This window comes from Seriola aureovittata, chromosome 4, assembly GCF_021018895.1.
Source record: "Seriola aureovittata isolate HTS-2021-v1 ecotype China chromosome 4, ASM2101889v1, whole genome shotgun sequence".
In the NCBI taxonomy this organism is placed as follows: domain Eukaryota; kingdom Metazoa; phylum Chordata; class Actinopteri; order Carangiformes; family Carangidae; genus Seriola; species Seriola aureovittata.
In genome coordinates, this window is record NC_079367.1 from 24,040,318 (window position 1) to 24,060,219 (window position 19,902).

Sequence of the window (19,902 nt, forward strand, 5' to 3'; positions counted from 1 at the left end):
TATATATCCCACATCCTCTATTCTGCAGTAATACTGGAGATAACATACTGTTGCACTTATATTATCTGCAGATGCAACTTGCTATCATTTCTCTCTTGCGCTCTTGATGGCAAAAAAAGAGGAAAAACCCGAATTCTAAAAAGGAACATTATTAATTTAATTTTGCAGAAATTGAATGTAATAAAAAACATCTGTCTAATATATGAGTTTTAACATTTTCCGTGTCAGCACATGTAGCTGGATGTAGTGATTGTTTTGATTGCACGTTTCAGCCTGACAGGAAGTGGCTGCTTTGAGAGCAGTTCAAGGTATGCAGTACCAGGGCAGTGATGTCATCAGGAGGGGAAGTAACACTGAGCGTGACACCAGATTCAGTGGCTTCTTCCTCTTCCAGTGTTTCCTTCATTTTTTTTTTTCATTCTTCCTCTTAGCTCCACTCAGAGTTGGGAAATGAATCAGTTTTATTGCCGATCACCCCCTCGATACGATCAATATAAATTACCACAATACTCATATGGAGATACTGAGTTCACTCACAATCAGCTAAATAATACTTGATTTGAATAGAGCCAAAGTAAATGCTGGAGTGAGGCTTTGGTTTACTCATGTGCACCTCCTGTCCTGACCTCTACGGCTGCCAGCTTGATAATGGCCCCTCTGATTCGGGATGCCAAGTCCAGGTCTTGGTGCCCTGGTTTAATGTCACACTTGCTGTCTACTGTGCCTCACAAAAATGTGGCCCTCGCTATGACAGATGAGGTTTTTTTAATATTCATCGGTGGGTATTTTGAATGTAGAGCAGCATTTCTGTTCGTTCTTATCTATTAGTTCAAAAGGGAAAAGAAAACACTAATGACACTTTTAAGCTTTTAGATTTTTTCGGGCAACAAAATAAACATAGTAGCACACATCAGTTGTGAGACCTTTATTTAGCATAGCAACACACTTATAATGCAGTGAATGTGTTTCATCCAATGGCGCCGGTTTAAAAGCAACGAGGCCAAATATTATTATGTTAAACAACATTTCAAAACGTGAGGCTATAACCATGACAATCGGAGCGGAGGCACCATGTAGTCATCAGTTGGTGATCATTTGAAATAAGTCTTATTTTGATGTGTCACTGTTATTTCCTTTTCATAATGAGCCTATGATAAAAAAAATCTACTTTGTGATAAAAGGACTATAATGGCCACATAAGGTTTCTTCTGTTGTTTTTTTCTCTGGAAACATATTTTTTTGCAGAGAATGAGTCATGCTAATTTTAGAACCAGTACATTACAGCCTGATTTACAGACTGCTTTATGGACGTTATAAATATCTAAAGAGTTAAAAGCATCAGGAAGAAAAAATTGAAAACTAAATAATTGTCCTTCATGAGTTAACAGTTCTTCATCCAACTTGTGGCCAGTTACTTGCTCAGTCAAGCACAATACAAGTCAATTACCTTCACAAAGGCAGGAAAGCTAAGATTTTTAATTTTTTTTAATTTTTTTTGAAAAATAACTTTAGAATCACACTTTTTCAAGCTTTCACCTGGAAGTGATGTACTTGTTTTTTCATCCCTTGAAAGGAGTTTCTTAGTTTCTTTTCAGTTTTTGGTGACCTTTACTTTTTTATACCATGGGCAGTTTACCATTTATCTTTGTACCCGTAGTGTATGTTGTTCAACCTTACTTAAACATTAAAGGAGCTATTTGTAAGTTTTTCTATTGCTATGAAGTTAGCGTTACCATTAACAAATGTTTACTTACCAGTCTAGAAGAAACATTGTGAGTTCAGCATCAAACTTCTTTTCTATACTCACCAACAGCTGTCTCCAGCAGTGGAAAGCAACGCCAATGTTAACTCTTGTCTCTATCGTGTCTTTTCTTCTACTAGAGTTAGCACGCTAACCAGCTAGCCCCAGTGACTCACTGTAGCCTCCAATCTGCCCTGAAGACGTAGCGCTGCTCAGTGGATGTATTATTAGCTCTTGTATTACAAAGACAACGATGACTGAAGCTCAATCACCACCACCCCGGCAAGAAACATTTGACGGCAGAGAAAACTTACAAAAAGCCCCTCTAAGATTTTGCTTTAGATTTTCCAGGACAGACCGACACACAAGAAAGACAGTATGAAACTACAAGGACATGGCTATTACACAGACAAGACACACCAGTAGAGAAGAGGAGAGAAAGCTTTGCTCCAACACATAAATATACTCTGTCTTTTTTTTTCTTCCTTTTTTTAAACAAAGAATTTCCCTAACAGGAACAGACACCAGAAGTGAATATTGTGAGTCCAACAATGACCTTGTTATATAACAAAGAGAAGAGGGTAAGGCGTTGTGAGTCCAGGAATGACCTTATTGTGTCCTGTAAGCCACTCCCTCCCTTATGCAGACATGACAGAGATGATGCAGAGAAGAAGCTTACATATGCCTCAAACCATTCCCTCCCATCTACATTTTTCATGATAATAGATTTTAACAGCAAATAAGAGAGAAAAACAGATTAATTGAGAATTTTGGTATCATTACGGTATTGTCTTTCACAATTTGACCGGTTTGATGTATTTCATGTCCTTGCATATGGATGTTGATCAACTGCCTGCTGAAAAAAATCAGATATCAGATCATAGTGGACATGAAGGGAGAGAAGTAACCATGGCACCTAACCTCCTGTGTATAAATTTAACCACACTAATGGACAATTGTATTAACCTTGCAATAGGTTTGGGACAATACCATAATGATGCTAGAGAAATAGATTTGTTATGCTCTGTCCCTCCAGCCTTTGGAAGTTATACCTCCACAATCTCCAACAGTGGGTTACCTGGCACAGATACAGTCAGGCAAACCCACCTTTACTCTCCGACATAGACAAGTTCTTATGATTTATTCTAGGTTTTTTATCTTTCCATGGAAATTGAGAGAACATAGTATTCATTTCTTGCAAACAAAAGTGAGAGATTTCATCTTCGTTTTTTCAGCCACACTGACTCCCACGAAATTAACATAGAAAAGAAGAGCACTAATGAGAGATCCTCTCAACCCTGTAACCGAATGGACTTTTAATGTTGGAATCAACATCCAGCCATAAAAACAGCTTGGGGATATCCCCGTGTTTGCTAGGTTGAACTGGGGTAACAAGCATATAAATATAACCCCCCCACCACCACCACACACACACACACACACACACACTCCCCCCACCCTCCTTCCCGTGGTGGGGCAGGCCTGTGGACGCAGGCCGCCTCACAGGCACCCAGCAGTGGTCTACACACTGCATCTTTATCCAGGCAGAGCAGGCAGCAGCCCAGCCCAGCCGCTCTGCTGATCAGAGACGAAAAATATCCCCGCTCCACAGACACAGCACTGTGCATTTACAGACTCACATTGTGTTGCACATAGCAACACATGCACATATTTTAGCATGGTAAGCTTTGCCAGCACAACCCGGGCCCTGTCTGTACACATGAGCTACGTGCTGCTTAAGTCTGAGTCAGGAAATCAGCGAGCACAAGAGAGAGCTCAGCATGTAAACACCGAGCTCTGATTGCTGCTGCTCACATGCTGCTGGGACGTTATTTTAGAAATGTGTGTAACAGTTACCATAAACAACATGTGTATAGTGAAACTAAAATACTGAATGTAATGTGAGTCAGTAATGCAGCCATTGTTTATGGGCTTTCCAGGTCAGGTGACATCAGTGTGGTTAAATCAATATTACACTATAAATAAGATTTTCTTTTTTCTTGTAACAGGAACAATTTTCTGCTTGCTTTTCTGCTGCGTGCTTGCTTTCCGCTCAAAAAATTTGAAACTTTTGAAAATAGTGTAAAATGTATAATGTTAATTCTCTTCTTGGGAAAATTTCTCTGAGACTTATAGTTGAAGTTGAAGCTCTGATCATATCATTTCATGGCGTAACATCAACAATATAACATTTCTTGAATAACACTGCCTAAGAGAGAAACTAAATGCAAATTGCCAACTTAGCCATTGTTATGAAGTAAAAACATATTTGATTTTTTTTTTTTTTAGTTCAGCTGAGTTTAAACTTCTCAAAGACAGCCCGAGAAGTCCAAATGTGAGACATGGCCAAACCAGAGGGAAATAGCAGATGATTTATTATTCTCCAACCAAACTCTGTTTGTTTGGATCCATTATAAAGGCAAATACTAAGTGGGGGAACTGTTTCTAAGATATACAGTAAGAGCTTTTTCTGCCATTGTAATCCTGCTGGAAAAGCCTACCTGGACAAGGACCCCCTCTTTCCTTTTTCCTCTTGTTTTGCCCAGTCAGACTACAGAGTTTTGATTAGGAAGTGGTGGCTCTTGAACTCACTGTTTTCTTCAGCCAGTCCCTTACGTTGCACCTGCCAGGGCCTCATTTTGCAGTGTTTTGCATAGAAACCAGAGGCATCAGTGGGATCAGTATCAGGACTGGCCAGCTCTTCCTGTGCGGATACAATGCAGCAGGAAGTTCTGCTAATAGCCCCTCCACTCCGCCACCCGTCTCACACTATCATACGGCGATGAAAGATCATGGAGTGTCAGTGGCTTTGCTGCTTCTCACCGTATGCACAAAACCACTCACTGACTATTCATCATTTGCCTGTAGTGTCTGTGAGACCGATCAATCTTCAGCTTAACCAATCACCATCCGCTCAGGCTTCCAAGTTCAGCTGTGTGTGTGTGTTTGGGTAGGGGAGGAGGGCATTTGGTTGCACTCAGATTCCTTGCAGAGGATTGTGAAAAGGACATCCTGCCAAGAGGCCGTCAGTAAATACATTTGCAGACAGATTTGCTTCTGCATGACTTGCGTTTTCTGCCTTTTCAATGGTAATATAACTCAGCATCTGACAATGACCATTTTAAAGAGGTACTTTCCTGGAAGTCATAGACTGCTACTTGGGCTCATAGAACTCCAAAGTGAATATAAGGAGCTCCACACTTAGCGTTCTGTGTCCAGGGTCCTCCTCTCTCCCCTCGCGTTGCCAAATTCAATTATTGGAAGTTGACGTCAGCGGGTGAGAAAGGGACCTTTTCTGCTGCAACACGAGTGTGCGATCAGCTGTGGCCAGTAGTGTACGTGCATGATATCCCAGAGGAGCAAGTGAAAAGGACAAGAGAGGAATAGAAGACAAGGAAGAGGGGAGGGCAGGGGGCTGAAACAACCTATTTCTGGCTCTAACCATATCCTAGGGTCAGTTTCCATTTTTAATCTGAGACTTTTTTTTAAACACAGAAATTGTGGCATAACAGATTTCTTTTTATATCGCCGCTAACAGTGACTCGTTTATGCTGCTACAGCCAGTCCAACCTGAGGCGCTGTGCTGTGTTGCTCGCTGCTACGCAACATTAATGACAACAATCATTTCCTTTTCCCCAGACCGTTTTAATGAAACCGAGGGTGTAAATAATAAAAAACACCCGAGGCTTTACATTTCCTGTGCCCTGCTTTTCTTTTTTATTTCCACTGCCCTGTATGATCATTGTTGTATTGACTTTAGTAAATAGGTCAGTGATTATCACTGGTCAGTTCAGTATTGGTGCTGATGATAACATATCAAACTGCAAACACATGAAGTCATCACAGGCTATTCAGACTGCTCTGTGGATGTGAGGGTGTGATGCTTTATTTTTGCGCGCGTGTGTGAGAGAGAGAGTACGTGTGTGTGTGTGTAGCTGAACATACGTTAAGATCAATACGTCCAGACTGCAACAGTTTCTCTGATATTCTGTCAGTTTCCTCTAATTACCAATAAAACACAACACTAAATCTACCACCCTGTAGATAAATCCCATATAAATAGATAAATAAAGCGGCCATATGCTTCACAGTTCACACTTTTCCACCAATAACTAAGTATCCCATGAAAGAAAATTAAAGCAAAATTTAGGTGCAGACACTGGCAATTCAATTAGTTAAATCTTGTCTTTATTGCCTTTTGATGTCCATTAAATAAATCAGAAATCTCCTTCATTAAAGAACCAGGCTGAAATCCCCCTTACTGACTTACGGCTCTTTAGTATAATTTAGTTTGTAAAGATTTAACCCCCCCCCCCCCCCCAGGTTTGCTTGATTTTTTTTAATTAGTTCTAAAAATATCCGAGATACTTTTCGTGAAAACATAAACATATTTTCCTGCAACACTATTTATTTAACAAAAGAAGCCAAACGTCTTTAAATGTTGAATATTGTCTAAGCACAACCATCTGTTTAAAGACTTTTTTCCTGAATAAATGCGCTCTAAAATTTTCCAAGTGAAGATGTAAATCAGAAAGTGTCTAATAAAAAAGCAAGCACATGAGATTATCTGAGCAGACATGTGATGTCAGCTTTCTGTGCTGGATCGTTTTTTGGTCCTCGACTACAGACACATTTCTCATATCATCTTCAGCCAAGAAGAACTGAAAATGGCTGTGTTGCTCTTTCCCCGTCTCCAGGTGTTTTTACTTTGATCTTATTCTATGTCCAGTTTACCATAGTGTGCCGCCTTTATCGAACCTTCTTTTATAATCTACTGGAATCAGTTGTAATCTGTCTTCTGGATCACTAAAGTTCATCTGACACTGAGGGGAAAAAACCTGCTGTGAGCGTATCTTTTGATGACCTTGTGATCCCACTGAGTGGTGGTTCCCCATCACTCTGTGCCCCGCCATCTCACCTGGAGCTGTGTGCTCAGCCCCCACGCTGCTGTTAAGCAGGCAGACCTGCTGAGCTGGTGTTAGCCTAATAACAGCTTTACACGTTTTCTGTCTTAACCGCACTGCTCTAACTCAGCCGGACTCAGCACAAAGCTCCAGACATGACCAAGCTACAGCTTTAGAAGCTACTTACTGTAGCGGTTAGAGATGGTGCGCTTACCTACTGTATAGGTTGTCCTGTTCAGAGCCGCAGACGTGACACAGAAAATAGCTACTTTCAGTGCAAGAACACACCTGCAGTTAAGGCTGAAACGTAGTTAACGAAAGGTGAAAAAGTTGCTCAGGACAGCACCGTTTCTCTCATGCGTTCAGTGGAAATAGTGCAGGGAAACCACACTTTTTCACCTCCATCAGTTCCATATCTCTGATAACTGCATGTGAAACTTCTCAGAGAGCTGATAGCGTGTGAGTTTGTACCTGCTGCACGCTTTCAGTCTCTGAGGAGGGAGCATTGCTGCAGACGGTATATACCTATAGCTGTATGGCCTTTGCAACTGAGGTTTCTCTTGTGGCTTCACTTGATTCAAAGCAGCCCTGCATGTAGGTGGTGTTGCACTCTTCTGGGGATTTTTTTCATTAGATCAGTTGACATTTTAGCAGCTATGAGAGCGTCAGCACCTCGGCCATTGTGTCAGCATCTGTCTGGCACTCTGTCTCCAGCTTTCTGCAGGTACTTGGCAACTGTCTGCGAGAGAAAGTAGAACAGAGGTAGAAGGAAGGAAAGGAGGAGACAGCAGGTAACAAGAGAAGAGGAAATGTAAGAGTTGCAGATGATAGAAGACAAGGTAAGAAAGAGAGTGGAAGAGACGGAAGGAAACCAAATAGGAAAGGAAAGGAGAGGACAAAGAAGGGAACGAGATGAAAAGAATATCAAAGAGCCGAGAGAAGGCAATGCAAAGAGAGAAGGAGAGGAGATTAAGAGAGGGAGGAGACAAGAAAGGGAGGGAGGGAGGAGACGAGAAATAAAGAGAAGGAGAAAAGGAAGGAGAGGAAAAGGAGAGGGTGATGTACCGAACACTGTGGCCTTTCAGTAGTGCTGCCAGTGAGGGAGTTTAAACCAGCACAGTGTGTTCTTTACTGATCCATGCCCACTCTGTCACACACACAACCCCTCTTTCTCTACGTCTTAAACAGCCTACACTCAAAACACATTCTCCTGCACACACACACACACACACACACACACACACACACACACACACACACACACACACACACACACCACCCAGGCGCACATACTGCGGCCACTTGTTGAGTCATGACGTATCCAGTCACGTAATTGAGTTTCAGAAGTCACACGACAAAGTGAACATTACTTTCATTTAATAGATATAGTGTGACATCAGGGATGAGCGCCTGTTGCTAAACATAAACTCTCTGGCAGTGAGGGGTAGGTGGAGGTGGGGGGTGGGGGCGAAGCTAAATTTGCGGTGTCCACTTGGCTGACGACGCTGCGGCTTCGCATTCCATGCCTTTTTCTCTGCCTCACGACCGCCGCGTTTCCTGTGAGGCAGGAAGTCAGCTCTGTTTCCTGTCACTGTCCGCTTTCATGTGGTCACTTCCTCGTGTTTTGCCAGCGCCGCTCTGTTCTGTTGACTCAGAGAACGGAGGTGGTGCTCCTCGCGGTGGGCTCGGGCAGAACAGAGAGAAGTCTCTCTCTCTCTTTTTTTTTTTTTTTTTATTATCTCTGGCTGCATGAGCAAGCCCTCAGAGAAACAGTAATGTCAGGTTACTGCCTGTTGTCACGGCATTTGTTATGATTGCATTCCTCAGTGCAAAAAAAAAATAAAAGGTTTTCATTCACTTTAGCAATTCATAAATTGCAAACAACATTAAGTGTGTTGATATTATTTTGAGTGCAGGCTGCTCTGTCAAAACTGTCTCCATGATTTGTTGCACTTTCTTTTTGGACAGCGTTCGTGTCATATTTTTGTACAACACGAGATAGGAGCGTCCTCCAGCAGCAGTAATCAGCAGAGTTCAGCTCTGTGAAATCGTAGGTTTTGTAACCTTGTTGAGGAATGTTGATTGTGATGACTGCCTGGCTGGGAATCCTGCCTTTACTGTTTCCTAAGAGATACTAACAAGTTGGCTGTGATTACAATTGAACTTTGCACACGGTGATTAGTTGGAATGTTGAGATTCCTGTGTACTGCAGCCAGAGATAAATCATTGTCTCATACAGTGGCAGGATTAAAAAGGAACAGACTCTTAATTTGAATCAAAATAAATAAATATATAAAAAAAAACAAAATGTTGAAGGCTATTCTGTATGCATGTGTGTGTGTGTGTGTGTGTGTGTGTGTGTGTTCATCCGCCAATCAATTTTCAAACCACAATATCGCAGGCTGCAGTGGAGTGAGCAACAAAATCAGCACCATACTGCGCTACTGCCATTCTTTTAAAAACATAAGCTGGCACTCACACACAAACACACACAAACACACACACACACACTCACACTCACACACAAACACACACACAGAGGCTTTTCCATTGGCCCCACCAGTCACCCTCAGCCACACTCCCCACATAGCACATCGAGTTCTGGTATTTCCCATCAGAACAGTTTTTTAATGACCCTTCACTCGTACTCCCTCTCCTGCATCAAGACTTTTTAAACTTGGTTTTAAAATGTTTTCGATGCTCACACAACCCGGCGTACTGACTGTTACGTAAGCCAAAATAGAAACCAGAGCGTCTGAAGTGGGGTTTGTCTCAGTCCTTTCTGTCATCAGGATGATATAGGGCTGCAACAGGACATCCCGGCGTCTGCGCTCACATTGCAGTCATTCCTTGTTGCAGCACAGCTGAAATTACCAGCACTCTTAGTGGTCATGGGAAAGAGAGGCTCATGACCAGACTTTACTCCTCGCCTTTTGTCATAGCTACTGACGTGCAGTAGGAGGGGTGGGGGTGGGGGGTCGGGTTGTGGGGGGGTGGGGAGAAAAGCATTTGCTAGGCTAATCAGGGAAGGATTGTCACGTCCCTCAGATCATGTAAACTAGACGGACGTTATTGGCCGGGAGAGTCGGGTCACTTGATTCAGAGGTAATTTCATTCATTTGTTAAGGGCCCAGTGTTCAGGAGGGCCCTCATGTGCCCTGCAGCCTGAGGTCCTCGAGTGAGGAGAGGGAAGGAAAAGTGGATACAGAAAGTAGATGAAGACACGTTAAAAAAAAAAGGAAAACCGACAGGAAAACGAAAGAGGCTTTTGTGGCTGAAGTGGAATGTAATAGTATTTGATAGAGCAGATTAGTTAAGTGATTGATCAGATTACTGCCTGAAATTGACAATGTTGTTAATTAATTAATTAAAGGGGCGCTCCACCAATTTTGCAAACTGAAGTCAGAAGCCTGCGAAAACATCTGTATGACATCAGCTCTGGAGGGAGCCTCAAAAATTGCTCTGATGATGTCAAAGTGATGTGATCAGGGTTAATTCAGCTTGGGATTTTGAAAGATGTTTGATTTAACAATTAGGGAGGTTCTAATGAAAGATGATATCAAGTTGCATTATGGGAAATGTATCCAGTGTTTTAAGAGCTTGAATCCATATGAGGGGCTTAAAGTCGGGATATCTCGGCTACTTATGCTTTGATTTTGACCCAATTTTATGGAAATGCAGCACTAAATGGTTGGAGTCTTTAATCTGGAGTCATTTATTAAGCAAAAATGCCAAACTACTTTATTTCAAATGCAAGAATTAGCTCATTTTCTCTGTTTTATATCTTTGTAAATTTAATATCTTTCAGTTTTGGATTGTTGGACAAAACAAGCAATTTGAAGACATCACCATGAGCAATGGAAAAATCTCATAGACTAAACAACCCATTGAAGTACTTAGTTGTGAAATTAATCAACAATGAAAATAATTGTATTGTGGGTTTGAGTGGGATGAGATTTCACAGTCAAGATTGAGAGGAGATGGCAGAGAAGCAGAGGTGAAGGCAGAGCAGAGGGCAGACTGTGAACCAGATGTGAAGCAGTGACTCACAACGGGAACGAGCTTGATGACGTTAGCCACTATGCACGCTAAGCTCTGTGTGTGTGTGTGTGTGTGTGTGTGTGTGTGTGTGTGTGTGTGTGTGTGCGCGCGTGCCGGGAGTTCCAGCCTTTCTTCCAAAACAACAAGCTTTACGCATGCACAGTAATGTCTGGCCAAGGCTCATTACTTCATGTTATGGCCCGGACACAAAACAAGCCTGGCCATCACAGAGCCAGAGTGTAAATTACTCTCTGAGGGTAGATGGTCACTTAAACAACAGTTCGGCCTGAGTTAGGGTTTTTAGAAGTTAAAACAGGCTGAAGGAAAAATGAGCTCTGAAATGCTCAGTCCCAGTACAGTAGCAGTTCCAGTAAAGCAGGACAGAAACGGCCTCTCACTCTCTGTGGTTTGCTCAGCTGACGTTTGCCCAATATTCTCGCTGTTTTGTTTGCCGTGTTTTAATAATGCTTCACTAGCTTCCTGACAAAAATGAGTTTTTCCACCGGGGGTGTCACTAAGCAACGTTAGAGTGCAGAATTAATGTGTCTGTAAGGAGAAAAGATTAGTCTGTTTCCTCCCTTTGATTCTGTGCTCGTTTAGACAAGACACGTAGTCAGGTGGAATGTGAGCGTTGGTACAATGGTGTTTTACAATGGGCCCCTCTGTTTTTGTAAAGGAAATAAAGGCCCACTTGTACAGTATGTTTGGAGATAAGAGTGTCTGCAGTTTAATCCTTGCTCTGTTCAGGATGTATTGCTCATGGAGTAAACTTATTGACACCTATTGTGTGTGTCTGTGTGTGTGTGTGTGTGTGTGTGTGTGTGTGTGTGTGTGTGTGTGTGGGTGTGTGTTTGTGCACATGTGTTTCTTTGAATAGCAAATGGCATTAGATTGTTGAGTGAACTTAAAATCTCCCCTTTCTCCTCTGTAAGTCAGCTTTAAAGCCCAGCGTGTGTTTTCTAAAAGAGAGCCACCTGTACAGGGGGATTTGCACTTGAATGCTAAAGCAGTTCTGAGGTGTTCTGGGAAAAGGGCAAACACAAATCTCTGCCATTTTGTCGGCCACTCACCCAGCTCTCCTCTTTTTTCTCGTTCTCCCTCGTCTTCCAGAACTCCATCAGACACAACCTGTCGCTGCACAGCCGCTTTGTCCGCGTCCAGAATGAGGGGACGGGCAAGAGCTCGTGGTGGATGTTAAACCCAGAGGGCGGGAAGAGCGGCAAGTCCCCGCGACGTAGAGCAGCCTCCATGGACAACAACAGCAAGTTCACCAAGAGCAGAGGAAGAGCAGCCAAGAAAAAGGTAAACAAATAAAGGATCCATCTAGTGCTTTTGAGCTAAGAGGTTGCAGATATATTTGATTTCTAAATTTTCTTCCACTGTCTCTCCACTTATCTCTCAAATAAGAATTCACCAACAGATGAATGGGTGTTTTGATAAATATTTTCATTAATTATCATTTCCTCTACATTACAATAAACAAATGCAGTTTTATTAGACTTTATTATTCCCGAGATCACATTATGGTATTTGACATGACTATTAGGGATTTGATTTTTCTTAATACTAGCCAGCCCTGTGTTTTATTTCCAGTGGTCTCATATGTTGCACTGTCTCTCCACAGCTGTCCCTGCAGGGCGGCCCTGACGGAGGCGCAGACAGCCCCGGCTCCTACTCTAAGTGGCCTGGCAGCCCCAACTCCCACAGCAACGATGACTTTGATGCATGGAGCAGCTTCAGGCCTCGGACCAGCTCCAACGCGAGCACTCTGAGCGGCCGCCTCTCACCCTTCATGCCTGAGGATGATCTCGGAGAGGCAGATGTGCATATGGGCTACCCGGGACCCCCGGGGGCCAAAATGACAGCCACGCTGCCCAGCCTCACGGAGATGACTGGCTCTCTGGGACACAGTTCTGAGAATGTTATGGAAAACCTCCTGGACAACCTAAACTTGCTCTCGCCCAACAATTCTCAAGTTGGAGGAGGAGCGACGACCCCCGGCTCCTCCCAGTCCTCCCCGTCTCCTATGATGCAGCCGAGCCCTGGGTACCCCACATACAGCTCCCCCAGTATGGTGACGCAGCCTCAGCAGGAGTATCGCAAGTGTGTGTATGGTCAAGCGGGAATTAACACCCTGTCACCCATGCCGCTGCAGACACTGCCAGAGAGTAAGCCCGGCTTCGGGCCGGGTTTGGGCCAGTACAGCTGCCCTGCAGGGCTCCTGAAGGAGCTGCTGACGTCAGATACAGACCAGCACGGAGAGCTCATGCCGTCAGTGGACACCGTGGTGTCTCAGTCCAGCGGAGGCTGCATGCTGCCGCCATACAGCAGCAGTCAGCACGCAGCCAAACTCATGGGAGGAGGAAACGGTCACCTGCACAGTCTCTCTCACACTCACCCCCACAATGTGCACAGCCAAGCCCCCGCCACGTCACCGGCTATGAACGGCCGCTTGCTCATGTCCCTGAGCCACAGCGGGGGCACCACGCGTTTGCCTACAGCCAAAAGCCCCATGCAGATGCCTTATGGCCTCTCCAGCCACCTCGGTGGGGGAGGCATGCCCGGTGGCTTCTGCCCTCTCAACACCAACGGATACGGTCGACCCGGCCTGGCACCACCATCACACCCAGAGAAGCTGCCCAGCGACTTGGACGACATGTCCATCGAAAAGTTTGAGTTTGACATGGAGACGGTCCTCCATGACACTCTGATGGACGGGGACTCACTGGACTTCAACTTTGAGCCAATGGTGACCCAACAGGGTTTCCCCCACGGGGTGAAGACCACCACACACAGCTGGGTGTCAGGGTAAAAAACTGTAGTACGAAAAAAGTTCTGTTCGTCCGGACTGTTGTTGTTGCTGTTTGGCAAAAGACAGAATCAGAACTCATCTGAGACAACAAAAAAAATAAAAATATCGTAGGATGTTAAATCCTCATCCCAACATCATCTGCGGTTTCTGTACCATCAACATTTCTGTTTCACAAATACTCCAGCAGACTGAGACTGGTCACGATCTGCTGAGGATGCAACACCATTAGAGCCCCCGAACTGAAGAAGATGAAATCAGAATTATTTTTGAAATCTCACATATTCTGTACAAACTTAAGTGCCAAACATTTTTGCCTTAACGTAAGAGCCAAACTGAAACACACCTCCTCTGGTTTCCTCACCAAGGTTAGAAATACTATACAGTGGTTTTGTCTGCGAGTGACACTGCCAACTCCATCTCATCATCAGCAGCACAATCTGTTTACTTTGTCTCCACAATCAAACTTTTTGTATGTACAGTGTAGGGATAATTGATTACCACTACGGACAAATTATGAAGGTAATCTGGCTCATGGGTTCGTGGACTGACATGATGTAAAGTGAGAGACTTCTCAAGGGATCCTCGGATGATGTTACATAATAACTCACTTTGTTATCGCCTGAATGTACATAATGTCATCATACCGTTTGTAAAATCAGGTCTTGTAGTGTATTTTATAAGACTGTAAATAGTGTTTACAGAATGGAAGCAAAAATTAAGGCAGCAGAAATGAGCTCACAAAGAAAACTGGATCAGATTCTTTCAAAAGCACGTGGAGTGGACGGATCTGTGCTTTGAGAATCCTTCTCAATCAGGCTGTAAAATGGTAATACACTCTCTGATTTGTTGTACATACATTACGAATGTATATTAAAATGATGTAGTAGGTGTTTACTAGATTTAGTATATATTTGAAACCTAAATTATTTGTGGTTTAATATAGATTTATGCTGGTGCATAACCTGCGCTCGGATGTCAGAATTGTCCTGAGTCGTTCGTCACTCTGAACCTTAATACCACAGGGGCCTATTTATTGTGCCTAACAGAGTAGACTGCAGGCTTGAAGGGTTTTATATTGTAAATGTCTACGGTCCAGAAGATACTCAAATCCAGCAGCCTTGAAGAGAAGTACAGTGAATTCTTTATTTTCAGCTCCCTGCTTTCATAAGAAGAAGCGAGCAGGCTGCAGGTGTTTCCTGAGCGCTTAGGAGGTCGAGGCAGGTTGGAGAAAAGATATTCTCACACACACACACAAGGCTGAGTCCAAGACCTGCTAGAGATTGTCATTGAAGTCACTGTGAGTTACCAGCCGGTCCCCCTGTTCAGTTTCAGAACGTTTTCTTCTTTGTCTCAAAAGGTTAGCCTGACTGATGTAAAACAGTACAGTATGATTCCTCTGATGCCATCTATAGGATCAGCTTTACTGCTTTTTAATGAGACTCCACTTTCAGTCTGCCCCTCCTACCTCTACCTGTCTCTGTGTCTTTTTAAACATTTGATATAACGGTAACACGTGATAGCTTGATAGCTCCAGTCATTTTTTTTCTTTTTTTTTCTTTTTAATAACACGTTTATTTTTGAAAGTTTCCCCTGAAAAGTGCTACTAAGTGTTAAGTATCTTATCTAGCTTGTATATTTGCATTTTCCCACTTCTCCCACTTATTGCTGTACTAACAATGAGCTTGTCAGCCTGTCGATGACCTGTTACGCAGAGTCACATGTAGTGTGCAAGATTGTGGCGACCTTTGTGAAGATGGTGTGTGTAAACATGGCTGCTTCTCATGAAGTCGTCTGGTTCGGTGGCTAAAAGACCAAGTGGCTTAGAGATAACTAAAACTGAAAACTGCCTATTCGACATTAATGTTTATTGATTGATTTATACAGAAACCACATATATCAGTGTGTGTCTGATCATGTGTTGGCAAGGACTGGGAGTATGCAGGTTTTTTTTTTTTTTTTTTTTTTTTTTTTTACTAATGAGTTCACCTCCAACCGCAGGAGGAAAGCTCTTTAAATTAGTTTTGGTGTTTGGCTGAAATGAAAACTTGCACACTCCACAAACCAGTAATGGCACAAGATCTGACACGGCTGGCTGAGATTTTTAAGAAAGCCATGGAGCGGGCAGGTTTAAGAAGAGTAAAATGAAATTCTTAACATTTCAAAAGGCTCTGCAGAGAAGCCGTGAAAGAAGCTGCTGTTTGGCTTTGGTGCCAGGTGTTGCCTTTTCTTACCCAAACATGCCATAATGTACTATAGCCAAATTTGCCTTTGAAGTTAAAGTGATATATTTAGCATTTTTATCATGTGATATGTTCAGAATTATATATATTTGTGCCGGTCACTCAAGTCAGGATAAACTGTAATGAATCCATGTAGTCAGTGTCACAGGGTTCACTCTAAAAGTAAAAGAGCTGTACTAAGTAAATTATATCTCTACATTTTTAAATGATTGAATCTATGCATTGTATTCCTTAATTTTATGTTGCTATTGTTATATTTTCTTTTTTTCTTTTTGAACTTATGACAGAGATATTTTATTGTAACATAGCGCTGTGAGATATTATGGTGTCGTTGTTGTCAAAACTCTATGTTCCAGATAGTTATATGGGAAAAAAATGAAGTTTATTTAGAAAATAGATGATGCAGTGATTGATATGCTAAGCTTTTGTAAACTGACAATGTTGTATTTCTTGTATTTAGCCACCGTTTTTAGAAAATAGCATCAAAAAAACAAATTACTGAAAAAAAAATGTTAAGATATATTGCATTTTTAAAATGAAAAACACAATATTTAGTCTGTCAGAGAAGTCCTGCTCAGAATGCAGATTCTGGACCAATTTTTGTAATTTTATGAATAGAAAGATATTGCACTTTTACTTACATTTTATAACAAAGTGCTCCTCGTAACACGAGGAAGAGTACCCAATACATATTTTAAAATGAAAATCTGTTACATTTAACTTATACAGGTATACAGGAATAAATTGGAATTGTGACGTGTGATTTGCAATCAATAAGAATATGTAACTTGTTCAATATTAATGTATTAAGACCTGAATAAATGTACTTCTGTGTTAAAGATGTGTCCGATCTGTCATTCAACAATGAGAATGTGTTTTAGAGGCGGAGCTGCTCTGCAGGTAGACACATGATCCGTGACCATTCAGTGACCATGAAATGAAATTGACAGCTCATAAGTGTTTTTTTCAGTCTACATTATTTTGTTACATATAAATAATCTAGTTGGTTGTTTAAAACATTAGAAAGTGGGGACGAGTAACCACTGTTTTTCACGTTTAAATCAGTTAAAGGTTAGTGGTCATGAAAAGTTTAATTTTACTTTCAACAGTAACGAAACTGTTGCAGCTGCTCACACCTTAGAAATCTTACCGCTATTTGACATTTTGTAGCAATCTAGAGTCTGGATCTGTGACTGCAGCCACCCACTGCTACAATCATTATTATTAGTCAGATCATCATTATTACCTCCACTGAGGAGGGGGAGGGACGGGGCATGGGCCAGGGAAGAAACCATTACATTTCGGTGCAGATCCGGTTAAAGCGGGTGAGTCATTTGTCTCAAGTCTAAGTCAAGTCTCAAGTCTTGAATACCAAGTCAGAGTCAAGTCCAGTCTTGAATAACTGTTGGTCAAGCAAGTCTCAAGTCCTCAAATCTGTGACTCTAGTCTGACTTGAGTCAGGTCACGTGACTCCAGTCCCCCTTATCTGCATTGCAGTAAGCTAGATGGTCAACATGATCAAAATATAAATATGTAAAAGTAATGATGACCTGCAATACATTTATATATAAACATAATAATAAAGGAAGCAGAGGACAAATGGCTAATTTGGCCATCTTAAACTAAGATAACATGTTGGCTAACACTTTTATTTTCATCTATGGCTTCTAGCAAGAATTATGGGCTTCATAATATCAGCTACTGATTAACCAATGATTCCTGCCTCCAGAGCAGTCTGCTGCTGATTTATAGTTACATATATTACATATTACTTCTCTAGCACTGAGCATTGTACCCTAAAACCTGTCTCTGTCTTGGCAGGTCATGATTAGTGGGTTGTCTGGTCACATGTTTGTACCAAGTAATTAGATAACTGACATTTCTAGGTCAAAGTGACACATGCTGCCTTATAAAACCTACAGTACTTGACAGATCTGCTACTAAGTGTAGTAAGATCTGAAATAATGTAGCACTGGCTAAATCAGGAGCTAGTTGGCAAAAGCCATTATAACCCATAATCCCATAATCTGAGAATTAAAGTATATGCAGAGTAAAATAAGCATATTCTCCGCCTTTGTCTTCCATTCAGTCTCCACACTTAAAAACTGGAAAGTACACATTGTCACAGGAGGATAAAGGATCCCAGATCAGGAGATTTAAGCCATGTGCAGAGGCTTGTTTTATAAAAGACTGAAAATTCTCTACTCATGTGCTGTACTCCCAGTCCTGGCGTCTCATTTCTTCCCTATAATGATTCCTCCTGGCTTTTCCTTACAGCCACATTCCGCACCATGCACCCCCTACCACTGAACCCAGTCACCCCAGACAGCAAACTGCACCGCCTCTCCCGACCCCACTGTCTTTGACTTTGACTTGTAAGTAAAAGATAACCTTTAACTAGAAAGGCCACTGGGGAATGGTCTCATAAAAGGTTCTGGCTAAGAAGGATTCTTAGGAAGTTGAAGTCAAGATTCGTTCCAGTGATCAGCTCTTTCTTTCACCTTCTTTTCTCCTCCTGCTCTTTCCTACAGGGCTGCATTTCACATTGGAGAAAATTTCTGTGAAATGAGTTTCAGCATCTAGTTACTGCAGCTAAAATGAATCCCATCCCAGGGACTTGACAAACCTACGTTATCTACATGCACACTAGAACAGTCAGTTTAGCCAGCGGCATGTTGAGGAGAGCTTGGAAGACACAACTTAATGGCACAATTTATGTTTCAGCTGCCCCTGTGTCCAGGGAAAAATCAGAATGTTTGTATTTCTTTACAGTGCACAGCAATGTGGGCCAAGGTTTTGGTGTCAGAGTGAAGAGGGAGGGGGGGCAGAGAGGAGCACTTGTGAGCACATAGCTGAGGAATGTGGGCGTGGACTCCTGCCAAAGGCATATGCGATCCTTATGTTCCCCTGGGTGCAAGAAGGCAAAATGCGGTTAGACGGCTGGGTCCATGTCAGGACACAGATGGAGTGTGAAGACATAGGAAAAGGCCATGGAGTTCACTCTTTGCTACATTTGTGTTTTTACTTTTTTTTTGTGTCCAACTAGTGTTTTCTTGAGCTCATTTGAATTGAAAACAAGGAGTTAAAAAAAAAATACAAAGGGCATTTCATTAAAAAAAAAGAAAAGAAAAAAAAAGAACTCCTTAATTCTAAATTCTTGTCATTCCCCAAGTGGGACAGTTGAGTCAATATTTGCAAACACAAGACTCTCAGTACGAGAATACTGTGGCCAATAGTCGAATCTGTTATCAAAGACAATTCCTGGTACTTGTCCATTAAAATGTGCAGTTTTCCTGAATACAGGAAGAAACATTTAGCCTGTTAATGATTTTAAGTCACTTATAAACAACTAAAGCATAAGTATTTTAAGGGGAAATAATTGTTACAATTAAATAAAAAAGATATGTGTTTTATCACTGAAAAAAAAAAAGCTGTAGGAAAACACATATCTATTCCAGTGGAATATCAGCTTAACATCAAGTCTCAAAACAACAAGAGATATCTTTGAATGGACAGATCTGTTGTAGTAATACAAATCTTTGTTTACATAAAGTGTTATGTGCTAAATAGTGTACAGTGGGTCAGTACACTCCTGGGCTGTAAAAAAAAAAAAAAAGAAGAAATATTTATACTGGATCAAAAAGCTCATCCAAACTGAATCGGTCACATTCTGAACCAAATCCAATGATGTCCTAGTTCACAAACACTGTCAGGGTCTGTGATTTAGATGTTTGACCTACACAGCTTTACTCTACAAAATAGACTAATATAAATAATAAAATAGACTGTTGGACTCTGTAACTAAAAGAACCATTCTCAAAGATTTGATAACATAACTAAACATATTTCAAAAGAATTCAACTGTGAACCAGTTTCAAACATGAACAGGAGAACCAAACTCACATTTTAAGACTTATCTGCTTATCTACTGTTCTTTATCACACTTACCTTTTCCAGCTATCATGCAAGCCTGAACACGCATGATTGTGTGTGTGTTGAAGGTGTGTCTCCAGGGCTCTGTAGGTGACACAAATAAGTCTCAGAGAGAGCAGTGGGGCCTGTAACTAGTGAAGTGCCAACGTGGATGACAGAACCCATGGGTGGTCACCATTCTCAGCTGAGCCTGCCTGGTGCACACCCTGCAGAATTTGACATATTTTTGTT

At 42.0% G+C, this 19,902-nt stretch overlaps 1 protein-coding gene across 1 annotated transcript in view; it reads left to right on the forward strand.

Annotated features, from left to right (window-relative positions):
* Nucleotides 1–16,577, forward strand: part of foxo1a (forkhead box O1 a) — a 28,594-nt gene extending 12,017 nt beyond the window's left edge. Inside the window, exons 2-3 of the mRNA XM_056374060.1 lie at nt 11,797–11,988; nt 12,311–16,577. Of these exons, the coding sequence (XP_056230035.1) occupies nt 11,797–11,988; nt 12,311–13,498 (1,380 nt within the window). The 3' untranslated portion in view covers nt 13,499–16,577. The remainder of the gene's footprint in view (nt 1–11,796; nt 11,989–12,310) is intronic.
* Nucleotides 16,578–19,902: the final 3,325 nt, after the last annotated feature.